This window comes from Eleutherodactylus coqui, chromosome 12 (assembly GCF_035609145.1).
Source record: "Eleutherodactylus coqui strain aEleCoq1 chromosome 12, aEleCoq1.hap1, whole genome shotgun sequence".
Classification (NCBI taxonomy): Eukaryota; Metazoa; Chordata; class Amphibia; order Anura; family Eleutherodactylidae; genus Eleutherodactylus; species Eleutherodactylus coqui.
Window position 1 is genome coordinate 107,450,153 of NC_089848.1, and position 16,020 is coordinate 107,466,172.

The 16,020-nt window shown below is 44.7% G+C and overlaps 1 protein-coding gene across 3 annotated transcripts in view; it reads right to left on the reverse strand.

The window, feature by feature from the left end:
- EPC1 (enhancer of polycomb homolog 1) overlaps positions 1–16,020 on the reverse strand; it is an 88,893-nt gene that overhangs the window by 27,301 nt on the left and 45,572 nt on the right. For all 3 annotated transcript variants that reach the window (XM_066585204.1, XM_066585203.1, XM_066585202.1), the window contains 9 exons: positions 15,237–15,396; positions 14,433–14,578; positions 14,127–14,333; positions 10,190–10,338; positions 7,236–7,380; positions 6,846–7,016; positions 6,383–6,472; positions 5,388–5,536; positions 4,850–5,202 (listed from right to left, as the gene is read on the reverse strand). In XM_066585204.1, coding sequence (XP_066441301.1) covers positions 4,850–5,202; positions 5,388–5,536; positions 6,383–6,472; positions 6,846–7,016; positions 7,236–7,380; positions 10,190–10,338; positions 14,127–14,333; positions 14,433–14,578; positions 15,237–15,336 — 1,510 coding nt within the window. In that variant the 5' untranslated portion in view covers positions 15,337–15,396. The remainder of the gene's footprint in view (positions 1–4,849; positions 5,203–5,387; positions 5,537–6,382; positions 6,473–6,845; positions 7,017–7,235; positions 7,381–10,189; positions 10,339–14,126; positions 14,334–14,432; positions 14,579–15,236; positions 15,397–16,020) is intronic.

A 16,020-nucleotide genomic window follows, 5' to 3' on the forward strand; every position in this document is an offset into this window, starting at 1 on the left:
GGCCACTTCTGTACAGCGTGGCAAGCATTTACTGACAGTCTGAGATGCAGTCGCTTCTCTCATTGGTCTTTTTTTCTTTTAATATTCCCCATGAGGTTTACTGTATTTTTTTGGCTTTCTTATGTGGTCACAGGTTGATGACATCACAGAAGCTATAAAAAGCCGATCAGTCCCTGCACTGGATTAATTTAAAGACCCATTCCCCTGATGACACAAGCTTAGGGGACAGACTACTATCATGAATTTAAAAAAAATACTAATTAGAAAATGACCTATTGTATAAAAATCACATTTTTTGGGTTAAACATTTAATAATTTGGTGTTTTTAATTTTTTACAATAATTCACAATAGGTGATGCCACAGCTCACCTCCTCACCCTCCCTGCACACTGACCACTGAGCCCAATAGTCTGACACTCCCTGTTCTGTAGAGGAACCTTCTCAGATGTCAGCTCATTATCACAGGCAGGATTAGGCTGGGTTCACACAGGGCGGATTTGCTGCGGTTTTGCCGTTGAATATCCGCACTGCGGCAAAACCGCTGCGTTTGCAGTGCAATGCAGCACAAATGAGTTTTGTCAAAAAGCTGTTATCACAGGGTGGATTTTTCCCGCACTGCCGCAGTGCAGAAATGCAACTGTGGCGCCGTTTTCAAAGATGCAGCATGTCTATTCTTCTGTCTTTTCCGCAGCGCTTTTTTGTCCATAGACCTCTATGGACGCAGCAAAATCCGCACCAAATACGCTGCAAAAAGTAAAAAAGCGCTGCGGAAAAAAACACTTGCGGATTTTTCTGCAAGAAAATCCGCAAGCCAAAATTAACCTTTGAAGCGGTTTTGCCACAGAAGCAGTTCTTCTGCGGCAAAATCGCAACGGACAAACCGCGGCAAAGCCGCAGCAAATCCGCCCTGTGTGAACCCAGCCTTACACTGAGAGGAGACACCTATCTATAGATAACACAGGAGCCACCATTCACAATAGTCACAGCTCACCTCCTCCCCACCCTGTACAGGCAGGATTACACTGAGAGGTGACAACTATATAAAGATAACACAGGAGCCACCATTCACAATAGTCACAGCTCCCCTCCTCCCCTCCCTGTACAGGCAGGATTACACTGAGAGGTGACAACTATATAAAGATAACACAGGAGCCACCATTCACAATGGTCACAGCTCACCTCCTCCCTGCACAGACAGGATTACACTGAGAGGAGACACATTAGATAGATGGATAGATAGAGAACACAGGATCCACCATTCACAATAGTCACAGCTCACCTCCTCCCCTCCCTGTACAGACAGGATTACACTGAGAGGAGACACCTATATATAGATAATACAGGACCCACCATTCACAATAGTCACAGCTCCCCTCCTCCCCTCCCTGTACAGACAGGATTACACTGAGAGGAGACACCTATATATAGATAATACAGGATCCACCATTCACAATAGTCACAGCTCCCCTCCTCCCCTCCCTGTACAGACAGGATTACACTGAGAGGTGACAGATAGACAGACAGACAGACAGATAGATCACAGGACCCACCATTCAAAAATGCACAAGTTTCAAACAGCCCCCCTGTTACAGTCTCCAAAGCAGCTGTACCGAGGCCAGTGGTTGGCGGCTGCAGTCATGTGACTAATGCAGGAGCTTTTGGGAACATTTGTTTCCTGACACGTATTTGCCAAACTCCAAAAACCCCTTCAACAATTGTTTTAGATGCTGCAAAAATAAAAGACAAAACAAAATCCCTTTGGATCCATTCTGGTCATTGAACTTTGCGCTCCTGCAGAGCCATAATATGGCGTTTCAGGGTGGTTCTCACCCAGATAAAGCTCCAACATTAAAACTCAACTAGCCTTCGGTCGCACCCACCTTCGATCCCGGTTTAGGTAAACTGCGGTCAGCTGTGTAACTTGGTTTAAGGAAAACATGTTGCAACAACACCACCACCAAAAACCAAGTTCACTCGATCTGCGATCAAAGATTTAACCTAGAAGAAACGTACCGCGCACGGTGATTGGTGACTGTGGTCAGGTGATCCTCCCAGCACTCAGAAAGGCAGGAAAAACATGGTTGCTGTCAGCAGCAAATGTGAAAAGACCATCAGGCCGTCGGCCGAGTCCGCCATCTTGGAATTCAGCTGCTACACCAAGTTCAAATAATTTGATCCACCAAAATCAAGGGATCAAACTGAACCAAGACCACGAGATACAGTGTTAACAGCGTTTTCCTACTTGATTTCAGATCATCACTTTCGGGCAACCGGCCCGAAATAATCTACTGACATTCAGAATCAGTAGAGTAAATGCCAAACAGCAAAAACCGCAGAGCTTTGTGGGAAAAACCAAATGCCCGCTGTCACTGGAACAAAAACCCGTCACCCCAGTTGAGTCCAGCTTAAAATAAAAAAGGACAATATACTCCTCTTCTGGAGCCCCGGGATACAGCGGACATCCGCTGCCGGTATTAATGGCAACTTCCGGGTCGATCTCCAGGCAGAAGCATATGACCGTAATGGCCAATGAGAGGCCACAGTCTTACGTCCCCAAACGCCTGGCATAGTGGCGTCCAAAATATGAGCACTGATGCCAGAAGCGCAATGGGAATGTCCGGAAGTCACCGATGATACCGGCAGCGGCTGTCAGCTGCATCCCGGGCTCCAGGAGAGGGGAGTATACCTTAATCTTTTATTTTAGGCAGAGCCTAGGGTTTTGCTCTAGTTTAATACGACAATTAGATTATCTTGTATCCAAGATAGAGGCGGTACTACAGGGTACAAGCGCCTCCATGTCCGCTCGTATCACATCTTGTATCCAAGATAGAGGCGGTACTACAGGGTACAAGCGCCTCCATGTCCGCTCGTATCACATCTTGTATCCAAGCTGGAAGTGGTAAAACAGGGTACTAGAGCGTCCATGCCCACCCGTATCACATCTTGTATCCAAGCTAGGGGCGGTACAACAGGGTACTAGAGCCTCCATGCCCACCCGTATCACATCTTGTATCCAAGCTGGAGGTGGCAGCTGCATGTTTCCCACTCCCCTGTGGGAATTATACGAGAACCTAGACCCACAAACATGTGTCTTGATAAAAAATTCTTCTCGCAGAAATGCTAGTCATGTCTCCTCCTCGAACATAAAGCTAAAACTGATCTTTCCCAGCAGGCAAGAAGGGGTATAGCTGACAGGAGGGGCCAACTGTTGATCCTGCTTTATGCCAGCTCCTAGTGGCAGCTACTACCCACTGCATCCTGTATCCGATATACCCGATATTCCTGACAAGAAGTGCTCATTCCTCATGTACACACTGCATCTTATTCTGAAGTCACCTGAAGATGCGGGTGCACTGGAAGGGCTTGTAACAATAAATCGGTATATCCAGTAGCTATCAGCTTGAATGTCAGGCTGTTTAATTTAGCTTGCAAAGGATTGCCAAGGCTGGATAAATTGTAGCAAATTTCCAGCTGCGAGAAGTCTATACTGTTTTTAATCTCCACTTGAAAATAAGGAGTTGAAAAGGTAAAATGTAAAGCCCCCTGGTGCGAGCACCGATTGACTCCGCGGGTGACGTCACATCGTGACATTTGCTTAGCAGACTGCTTTTGTGGGGTAGTTTGCCATTGCCTTCCCAGTAATCTTTTAGCCCCCAGCAAGCTGGGTACTCATTGTATATCCTAGTATTTTTTTTTTTACACAAGTCCATTCATCATACGAATTCCATTTCAAAATTCCATTCATCATACGACAAAAAATACGGGCTCTGATCATGCCCCCCCCCCCCCCCCAAAAAAAATCAACAATATATGAATGCAAAAGACTCGACAATATTGACAAGCAGCCCAATTCCCCACGCTACGATTACTTGAAATATATAGGCCGTTAACCTTAATCAGAAGATATTCTGAACTCACGATAACATTAAAGTGTAACTGGTTTCCAAAAACCTTTGATGAGTCATAGGAACATGTCAAAAGTTTGGATCGCTGGGATCGGGGGGCAGAGACCCCCCCCACCGACCGCTGGAAAGCAGCAACTGAAGCACTGTCACTGCCACCTACCTGAGGATGGGTTCATAGGCTTTCTATTGAGCCTGTTTTCAGCTAGGAAGCAAATAGCCCCCAGAGAAGCGCTCAGCACACAGACCTCAGTGATTAAAGCTCTTGGCATGTCCTGATGACACATTATAAGTTTTTGGAAACCACAGTTACACTTTAAGAAGCTCTTTTTGATCAGCATCTAAAACACCAAGAAAAAAAATTTGGAACAGATGGAATACTTGATTAGCTACTTTATTAGGAGGCAATTACTTAACACTTAGGCTGGTGTCACATGGGTGTAACCGCATTTGCACATGTCATTTTTCCCTGGCGCGGATCGCACGTGCAGGAAAGCACCCGCAGCATGCTCCATTTCGTGCGGTTTTCTCACACGGATGGCTCCCATAGAAGCCTATGGAAGCCGCCCAGTCCTGCAGCACAACCGCAGCTGTATTTGTGCTGTGCCGCAGGACCTTTAAAAAAAAACAACAACAAAAAAAACCTGTGCACAGCGCAAGCTACCAGTGTGCCGAGCACATCCCCCGGGCTAAAGAAAGATGATATAGCCGCGACGGAGGGGAGATCCGCAGTGTCCGGAGAGGTAATTCTCATCGATTTTCTGGCCTCATGTCTGCGGGAAAGGAGGGATCCGCTGTGGGATTCTGCATGGAGAATCCGTGCGGGTCCGAATTTCTCTGTGGACATGAGGCCTTAAGCTTGTGTAATACAGTATAGTGCAGACTGACAACCATCTGTGTAGTGACATTTGAATGTAAATAAATAAGTAAATCAACAGACCACATACCAAAGTGTGCTGAACCACTGCTACTTTTACTTGATGTCGAGGTACTGCAAGTCTGGGTCCCAGGTTGTGCTGTGCCTGTTCGGATTATACCTTTGTGAAACGTTCTACAGGAAAAGTCAACAATGTCACTGTCATGTAGGGATGTTGTCCGAGGCCTAAAATGGCGCCACCTACATGATTTTATATTGACTAATATCTGACTGAGGTCTTTAGAGAAACATTTATCCGAGGTATTCGTTTCTGAGGTATTGGCAAGTAAGTTGATTGAAGTGTGTTCTGGAGAGGAAAGCATGTCAACATCGAATTGACGAAAAGTACTGTTGTAGTCAGAATGCGCTCTGTCAAGAAGTACCCTGCAAATAACCCCAAAAAAATAGTTAGAAATAAGAAAGCTTAACAGCATGAACATAGCAAAGCTATGACACCTACATTAGAATTACTGAAAAAAAAAAAAAAAAAACAGCCAAAAGGATACTAAAAATAACTAGTACGCAACCACAAGTTGCCAAGGCAGCAAGAGAACAGCACAGAAACTCACCTTCCACCACGCCCAACCCGTCTTCGTGCAAACCCAATGCACTTGCGCGGAACAGTGAGGGTAGTGAGGCAGTATCTATAGCGAATGTCTCCTAATCCTCCTTGCTCTGGACTACACCATGGCCAGTTGCCAGTTTGGTCCAAATGTGGCTGAAAATAGCAAGGAAAAAAAAAAATTGTTAAAACAACAGTAACATTAAGACTAAAAAGGTGCCCATACAACAAGAATTTTTTGGCGAGCAACCGTTTCCCCAATACATGCGAACGTTCAGATGTATTGATCGAGACTTAAAACAGAGAAAAAAAAAAGAATGTTGAATTGAAAAGGAACAGGGCAACGACCACCCGACCATCAAACAAATCGAAAGCATAAGCCATATTCAGCAGAATTCACACTGAATCTAATCGTAAACATACTGATTATGGTACAAATCCAAGTACCATAGAGGGTTCACCCTAGAAGCCGCGGCCCGGCCAAGATTGTATAGGTGATGAGGAAAATGGCAAATCAAAGGGGGAATAAAAAAAGAAAAGAAAAAAGGAGGGAAATTGGGGGAGAACAGGACCCCCTTCTCTCAAGGGAAACAGAGTGAAATGTTTCAGAAGTACAAACCATGGGCTTCCCCCTAAAGAGCGTTCATGTGTTTAGGGAGATAAACTGCATCCAGACAGCATTAGTAGCTCCTTTTTTCCAGGAAACAAAAAGTCATGGTCTCTGATCCTCTATTCCCTGATGCCATCCGTTGGGGAGAAAGTTCAGTGGCCCTCATACACATTAGAAAGTCATCTGGCCACGCCATCATCAGTTTGGAGAACTAAACACTGTAGGTGACTGAAGTTTCATCATGGATTCACAAACACTACATTATTTGTCATAAACAAACCCACGTTTTATATGTGGATTTACCATAGAATTGCTGCAGATTCCTTATATAGTTTGACGATTTTAGTATTAATAAAAAATAAAATAAAAATAAATATGCTCTCTGCACTTACAGCATAGTACTGACAGCCAGCTTTCCTACGGAAAGCAAAGGGACCATCTGGATCATTCTCTTCCTCAGCTTCTGATGAACCAGACATGACCTAATAAGACAAAAGGCACAAGTGTTAGAAGCGTATCTAGTATGACATCCCAAGCACAGTGCTCTTATGCTCTGTGTAAAAGGCTGACAGGGACGAAAATTATTGTATGTGAGACAGAAACCAAAGAGGTCGCCATCTCACATTTTCTCCCTTGTGATTCCGGTCCTCATGCAGTTTTCAGCAAGGAGGAAACCGGTCTTGGATCTGAAATACGCCATGTGAAGAAAGCCTTACAATAATTAAAAATCAAAATACACACTATATCTATGCATACATATACAACAGTACTAGCAATCTGAATGTTGTAGAGCCTATAACCAAGCAAGCTTTCGGATGTAGCATAGTATTCAATAGGTCATTATGGCACATATACCTGTGAGAGGGGCTCATCATCAGAGCTTGGAAAGTCATACTGATTCAGATCTTTAGCGTTGAACACTGGCAGTGCAGCAGGACTTGTCTGTTGAGCAGCAGGCGAAGAGGGCAAGACTTTGGGCTTCTTCTCATATTTACGTTTCGGTCGTACAACATCAGATTTCTCCGGCTAGAAGTCATTGAGGACAAAAACAAGAGGTCACAAATTTAGAAATCACAGTGTAAGACAGAAATAAGGTTTATTTTACAGTTTTCCAAACGTAGCAAGCAATGGATGATAGTTTTTCCAGTTTGCTATATCAGATGCATTTATAAATCTGTTTATTAATTAAATTTTGGTATGAAAAATAAGATTACGCACACGCTGTACACAAAGAATCACTCTTACCTTGTTAATCTTTATCTCTATTGTATCCTGATGTTTAAACGGACTAGAAATAGGGATGATGGGGATGGCATAGGTGGGCTTCAATGGCTGACGTTGTGCCATTACCTCTGACACGATCTCTCCACTATAGTCACCTAAGTTATACCTGCGAGTAATCAGTGAAAACAATAAATTGTAAGTAAAGAGTGAAGAAGTACAACATAATGGAAGAAAATATTTAACAGCACTTCAATGTATCAGACTATGCAGAGGAAAGGAGGAGCATTTTTCCAAACGTAGTCAAGTCACAAGGAATGGTTTAAAAAAACAAATATAAAAAAAGTCAAAATATAATCTTGCAAGAGTTTAACACCCCCCCCCCCCCCCCCAAAAAAAAGCCATAAGACAAAAAAAAAACACACACACAAAAAAAAAAATGTAAAAATCACATGGGGTTGTACCACAATTGCAAGTTATCCACAGGATAGGGAGTAAGTTGCTGATCAGGGACCATCTTACTGCCGAGACTCCCACCGATCCGCAGATGGGACTCCCGTTTCTGCCTGTCACTGCAGGGTCGCTTTTTACCCCATTCATTTCAAAGGGGTGGATAGAAATACCTGAGCAGGTGCAGCTCTGCCATCCCCGCAGTCCCACTGAAAGTGAATGGAGCATTAGTGCGCTTGCATGACCAACACTCCATTCAGTCTCCTTCACTTCGAGGTGGTGGCGGTGGTATTGGGGGGGGGGGTAAAGAAAACCTGCAATGAGGAGGTTTCCACAATTTCCAGGAGAGACCCTCACCAATAAGCAAGTTATGCTAAATCCTGTGGATTGCAAATAACTTGAAATATTGGTACAACTCCCTTAAAGGAGATGTCTCGAGGCAGGAGTGAATTTTTTTTGCCCAGTCCCCCTAATTAAGCATACATTACTAAGCCCCCCTGTAAATGACTTTTCTAGCTGGTTTGTACTTACCGTTCCAGCAACTTATAAAAATTTTCCCAAGATGGCCGCCGGCTCTTTTCCCTTCGCTTGCTGCAGCCCGACGTGCGCACTCCCGAGACGCTACCAGCTGTGTCTCCCTGACAACCAGACGCCCCGCAGCCGCCGACCGGACCCCTGGAGTGAACACGGCCGACCAGTCACCCACCGCCAGGCAGCAGGTAACCGGCGCAGCCCCCCTTCTCTCTCCCCCCCCCACACACACACAGCGACAGCGCCCCGCCCCCCCCCCCCCCCCCACCGCAGCGACAGTCCCCCCGGCACAGCGACAGCCCCCCCCCCCCCCCCGGGCACAGCGGCAGCCCCCCCCCCCCCCCGGGCACAGCGGCAGCCCCCCCCATCGCAGCGACAGCCCCCCCCCCCCCCTCCCCCGGCCCATCACTTACCAGGACGGCGGGACAGCTGGACGGCTTCTCCGGACAGCTCGGCAGCTCTGCACCTTCCTCTAACAGAGGATGGTACAGAATGGCCGCTCCAGCGCGTTCCCGAGCAGTGACAGCTCGTCTGCGCATGCGCAGAAGAGCTGTAGCGGGGAGCACACTGAAGCGGCTCATGCTGAAAGGAGAAGACCGGACTGCGCAAGCGCGTCTAAAAAAGCAAGCTGCCAGCGAATTTAGACGGAACCATGGAGACCAGGACGCTAGCAACGGAGCAGGTAAGTGAATAACTTCTGTATGGCTCATAATTAATGCACAATGTATATTACAAAGTGCATTAATATGGCCATACAGAAGTGTATACCCCCACTTGATTTCGCGAGACAACCCCTTTAAAAAGAAGAAAAGCCCAATACTGCCCCCTTGGTACCTCACTAGTAACAGCAGTCTCATTGAAAGGGAGTGGATCACTAGTATGCATGTGTGACCAACGCTCCATTCAGTCTTCACCTCACTGCCAAGGGTGCAGTAACCCCGCAGTGAGGGGAGATGAGGAACACGGGACCTTTGTTATCAGGATTGTAGATGGGGAATGACTTGCAATTGTGGTAAACTCCCCCTCTAAGTATTTTTGCATTAGGACCTTGTGGGATGTATTTTAGCTGGTTGCTGAAAATCTAGTCCTGCCCATTACTGTACAATTTTGTGAATAAAGTTGGACTTATCTTGTTTCGTCTTGACGAGGTGGATGTAAGTGAATTTACTATGCTACTGCTTCAATTTGGAAGCCAACATTCACCAAATTATTAGTAACTTTAAACAACGGCTCTAGTACCCTGTTGTATCACCTCTAGCTTGGATACAAGATGTGACACAGAGATAAACCCGGAAGGAAGCGGACAAGAAAAGTGAAAGAGCGTACTGGCTTATGACAAGGTTCCGACAGCAGAAACCCAGCGCTCTATGGACGTGAAACTGGTACTTCAATTAATGATGTGGACGACATGCCATTGGCAAGCGACGTTACTGAACACCACACTCTCCCCATATGTGCAATTAGTAGGCGAACGCAGTAACATAAGTAGGGGAGGCACGGCAATAGCCATTGATCACAAAATGTAAGGAGTTAAAAGGTTGAGGCCTGAGGTCTCTCTGCTTTGGGCTATTCGTGCAGCAGCCCAGCTGTCAGACAGCAGAGTCCCGGATCTTCTTGATGTGGGACTTCTGTGCCAGCCTTAGATCAGGCTGGCAAAAAAACATGGCGACCGATCCCAAGGACCCTTAGTGACAACTGTAAAAACCATGTATAGCTGATCATTAAGGGGTTAAATAGGTTACTGTACTTTTCCATTCAAGTATTTACACATTGAGTTGGGGGGGGGGGGGGTTAACAAGCCAGTTTAAATTATAATACAATATTTTATAGCCATCGATGGGAGACGTTGCTAAATATTACAAACGCCTGTATCTTTCCTGCCCACTGGCGTTACTCCGGCTCAGCACACATAGAACACAGCCACACTACCTCCCGATTTAGAAACATAAAAACAAAAAGGTTCAATAAAGAGTATAGAAAAATGTGAAGACATGAACCTCTTCTCCATTATTTCCAGTGTTAGATGCAGTAATTCCCGCTTGCTTTTTTCCCGTCGTTTAATCATCTCCAGTATGGTCACAGCTCGGCTGAGGTCACGGCGCAGCTTTAGCATTTTCTCATATGAAGCTTCGTCATTCTTTCGGTTCTGTGTACAATAAAGTTTAAAGTGTTACAGAAACTGCAATAACCGACAAAACGCAGAACAAAACATTTACAAATCCTTTATTTATGCAAGTGACGCCAATACTGAACTAAAAGTGCATATAACATTACCAAAGTGTTAATTATGTACAACCACCACTTTTGGTCAGTATGGTTTCATCGATTCTTTGATAATGCCACGATTGGGCATCCTGGAATAGTGAAGGTCATAAAACGCTGCGTTTGGGCACAAAATGCAATAAAAAGAATACAAGTTAGTTATGGTTTCCTGAAGCATGCAAGATTTGTAATGCACTAACTGAATGTAGACATTTTAGCTGCAAGGTCCTTTCAATTTGTTAGCTTGTCCCCTGCAAAAGGTTTACTCATATAGCCTATTGTACAAAGGACTTAAAGGGAACACATGAAGTCCTCAAATGCTGCCCTGGCTGCAGGCATCACAGTATAGTGATGGACACACCTAAGTTGTCTATCACTTATATTAATGGGTAGAAGAGTAAGTTTGCAGCCCAGCAAAGTGGATTCCAATGTGGCTCAATAATCGTCATATATTTACTGCTTTCCTGCTCCTGACTGACAGGTCCCTCCATAAGCACAGTAAGGGCTCATTCACATGGCCATATTTATGCACCGAGACTGCAGGTACTCCATGTATAATTTTCATATATTGTGGGGCTTTTTCATGCGTAAATATTCAGTGATCCCTGTAAACATGGAAAGAAAAAGAAAACTGCAAGCAAGGCACACTGATTTCATGTGCAAACATGCAGTGAATACCCATTTATCATGCGTAATCACTGCATATTTGCGCATTCACATTGCTTTCAATGGGCTATTTCCGTGCATAAAGACCCATTTACACAAAGATTATCACTCAAAATCTGTTCAAATGAACGAATCTGAATAATTGTTATGTGTAAATACAAATTCATCTTGCACTACTCTTTCACTTGTCATTTATTGACGAGTTTCAGCCAGCAAAAAAAAAAAAAATAGTAATTAGTTTGTTCACTTGTCCTTAGTTTAAATGGCATTTGTTTAGTCTTTCAAAGGACTTCAGGGTGGGAAGGGGGGGGGGGGGGGGGGGGTGATTGTTTGCCCAGCTAAACACAAGGACTCATGGCTTTTTCTTTGCACTAATTAAAGTCTTCCTGGCCAGAGATTTTTCGCATAAACACCTCCCACCGGAGCAAACAACATATACAAGGTTTACTTGGCCAACAAGGGAAATGGCAAGGATTTCAAATGATTATCTTTCCGTGTAAATGCTCAGCATTTGAAAGCAAAAAAGTTGTTAATTTGTTCAAACGACAATCGCTGCATGTGAAGGGGCCTTAATAAATATTTTTTTGTGCACATGACCGGATGTCAGGTAAAAAATACATTTGTCTGAATACCCCAATGTAAATCACTGGGGATTCAGCAACTCTTAATACTCAACGCAAATAAGCCCGTTTGAATTAGGCTCTACACAGAGGCCTGTCAATCAGCGTTGGGGAAGGGGGTGGATGTTTAAGTGAGGGTGCAGCCAATATAAGAAGTTTTGAGTTTAAAAATAAAAAAATATATATGCCCCAGGGTAGGGAGTGCTGTAAAAGAAATAACATGAGCTCTGGTCCCCACATTGGTAGCTCTGGTCTGGAGGCAAGGTCAGAGGGCGAGTAATGGGCATTTTATGCCTGACACCATTCATTGCCCTGGGCATTTTTTTCTTTTTTTAATGTTAGAAATCCCCTTTAATGAGCTAGACGAGCCTCATCTCTGCCCAAAGTATCACAAAACTCCTGCATGGGACAGTATAAGTGGCGTACACTGAAATCAGAGCGTTTGCCACCATACTTGGCTGACTGCAGGTTTAGCAACCTCGCAGATTCCTTTTAAAAAGCTAGACAGTTTTTTAAAATACCATAGGGTGTTTTTACACGGGGCAAGAAATCGTTCGCCTGAGAGAATGAGCAAACGATGACAGTTTGCTCAGTCGGTCGGCAAGGTAAAACAAACATATTACAGATGGTCTCCTACTTGCAAACAGGTTCCCTTCCAGGAACCTGTTCGCAAGTACATTTGTTCGTAGGTCCGAACAAATGTTTGTATGGAGCAGGATTGCGGGTGGATCCCGCTCCATACAATGTCAGGTGCCGGCTGTTCTTACAGCGGACATCCAGTGGCAGCAGTTCTGACGAGCCGTGCCGCTCGTCGGAACTGTTAACACTTTAAATACAACAGACACCCGACGCTCAGGGGGCCCGTAAAGTGTCCCGCGATAAGACTGCAGGACGCCGTGCGGTTGCTAGGCAGCCAGGGGCCTTCTGAAAGGCCCCAGGGCTGCCCATGCAGAGTGACTATCAAGCACACAGCTTGATAGGCGCTCTGCATAGGTAGCCCTAGGGCCTTTCAGAAAGCCCAGGCTGCCAGCAGCCGCACAGCGTCCCGCAATCTGACCGGACAGGCTTCTATCAGGCTGTCCGGTGCCTGCACAGTATGATGTAATGCCATAACATTACATCATATTGTGCAGGACAGATTGTTTGCATCTTGCGAAGTTAGTAAATCGAACGTTCGCAAGTCAGAGACTATCTGTACCTTAAAAAAAAAAAAAAAAAGGATCAAACAGGATTGTTCAAGCGGTTCACTTCACCGCACCCAGAATGAGAACTGAATAATCGGGGTTTAAACTGAATGCTGGCTCGTTCACTTGAGCATTCTTATGCTTTCAGAAAATAAATAAGCGAACAAATTATTGTTCAGTCATCGGCAGTGTTTACATGGAATGATTATCATCCAAATTAGAACGATCTAGTGATTTTTTCGGAATAGTCATTCCGTGTAAAAGCAACCCTTATCGAGGAGATGTAAGTCGTCCATTCAGGACCCTCTTTTAGGCAGCGCAGCTACAAACGTGTCCCTGGCTGTGGAGGACTAAACGTTCATGCATCCCACAGACGCAAGGATTTCGATGAAAAACTACAACTCCACATTTCTCTTGTGCTTGCGCCGAAGGGAAATCAAACACTTGTTGCTGGGTTCCCCCTCAGATAATAATCGCTAGAGCTCTTCTGGGACGTCCTCATTTTTGAGAGGCCCTTTTAACAGAAAGCATTTGTCTAGAAAGGACAACCCATTTAACCAATATAAACTTTTCTACTTGTATGTCACTAAAACAAAAACCAGTAAGGGTCTTACAGTTTTTTTTAAACTAGATTAATGGTCTTTGCTCAGGATAGGCCATCAGTATCTGATTTGCTGCTTGGGACCTTCACCAATCAAATGAAGTGGTCGTGGCAGTTGAGTGAGCGCTGGGTCCGTGTCATTCCATACCAGGCACAGTGCCATTCTTTTCATAGTAGCTATGCTTGGTATAGCAGCTCAATCCCATTCACAGAAGCTGTCAAGCTGTGTGATCAATAAACCTGATGTTATAGACCTGAGAAAAGGCCATGGAGCTCATGTGAGTGCCAAGAGCCTCTTCAACAGCTGATCAATGGGGACCTGAGTGGAAGACCCTCCCCGATCAGATATTATCAACCTATCCTGAAGATAAGTCATTAATATTTTTGAGTTCTGAAAACCCCTTTAAAAGCAGTGTATCATAAAATTTCATGTAGGAGCTACATACATGATGCATGCATGATCTGCCTTCTCTATTCAACTCCTATGTCTGGTGCCATTTTTAAGTTATTCGGCAAGACACTAGGTTGTCCAGTGAGCTCATTAAAGCTTCCTCTCCTCATCCCTACTTCTACCTCTAGCATGACAAATGGCTGTACTTACTTTCCGTGTCTGCATCTTCTCTGTACGTCTTCTGAAAGCTACGTAAGGATCACTGGTGCTGGAGCCGTCCCGCTTCTCCTGTTTCACTGCTGGTATAAGGGAGGAGCCACGAGAGTTTTTCCTTCTCTTGATCCAGTAGTCGTAAACCTCTGTGATCAAGTCATCATCTTCCTTCAGCAACAGTTTGGCCTCTTGGAGATTAACTGGCTGGAGTAAAAAGAAGAAAAAAAAAAAAAATCAACTTTGTACACATTGATAATGTATAACTATTTATTAAAGCAGAAGGAAACCCATCACTTCACGTACCTGCTGACCGCTGCCTTTCTCTAATCGGTCAATCATCTCTTCAAACTGAAGAGGAGAAATCTCAATTTTCTTTTTAAGCTTGTTTACAAAGACCTCATCTTCAGAATCCATGTCATAATCCGGCTGCTCTGCATCCAAACTAAAAGCTGAATACAAAGAATACTCCGGTGTAACATCAGCAATCGTCTGGAAGACTCACCTGTTAAGATGCTTTGTGCTTTTGAGGTCAAACACTACAAACTGAGATAGAAATCTGTACTAAATATAAATGGGGATAAACTAAACTAATGAGCCTTTTACACTTTAACACATTCCTGACTGCCATACCTATGTGCTTGTTATGCATATAGTACAAGCCATCAAGTTAATGCAAGTACAAGCCCCCTAGGGGGGGGGGGACTAAATAAAAATGCGAAACTACATTGTTAAAAATATATATTTTTTTTAAAAGAAACACTCTTTCCCATCTTTTTTATAAAAAAAAAAAAATATTCTCGCTCTTCCTTACATATATTATGTATGTGTGGCTATACTGTCCTCAGACGGAAGTATAGGGCCAGCGCAGCACTCCCACCGATTTCAATGGGAGCAAAGCCAGGGCTCCCCTTGCTTCCTCTGACAACATTGCCCAGTCTACTGCTGTGACAACGGGCCGGACAATCAGTGGATGCACGAGGATCCCCAGCGGCAGACCCCTGTCCAACTACCGATAGGTCAGCAGTTACAAAATAATATATAAAAGGCCCAGAATACCCAATTAAAAAAAAGTCACTTGACAAGGATATTTAAAAGCGAGCCACTTACGCTGTATGTGAATGAGCTGCTTTGGCATCTTATATTCCCCTGGGTACACAGATTCATAATAAGCGATGTTACTTTCTGCCTCCGGGACTGGAATAACCATGTTATCCCGCTTCTCTCCATATACCTGCAGTGCTGAAATGGCTCGCTGGAGATGATGTTCCTGGTAACACAATAGAGAATACGGACATTTAGTCTTTATCTCGCATCACTTACAAGGGTGCACAGCAGTAACACTATAGACATATACAAGCCACCCAGACACCGAAGACCGTGATAACCGACAGCTCCGCCGCCATTGCACTTTGGCCACAATACATTCAGATTCATAATCAAGCAGGCAAATCGCCTAAATATAGCATTAGAAAGGAGAATGTGTATCAACATGTGCCGCCACTATGTCCATTACTGACAGCGGACAGACACATATCACTGTAAACAAGCGCCAATCAATGAGATCAGCATTCGTTTAATGGACCTTTTACAAAGACAGATATGGGGACAATCAATTGTTGATAAGAACATTGGGCTTCCAGTCACCTGGGTGGTGGCCCCATGTCATTAGTAGTGGCAGTAAGTACGCACGGTACCCTGTAGGAGTGGGTTTTTGGCAACACACCGCTCGTTACACAGGAAGACATGATGCTGAGAACAACCAAGAAATAACCCAAACAGCCAACAAACAGGCCTTTGCTCATTTGTTGGCTGAACTGTGTGCGGCTTCGCTCGGGGCAACTGCGCAAGCAAGTGCTCCCACGATCGTTCATGCCTGATTGGCAGCCAGCAC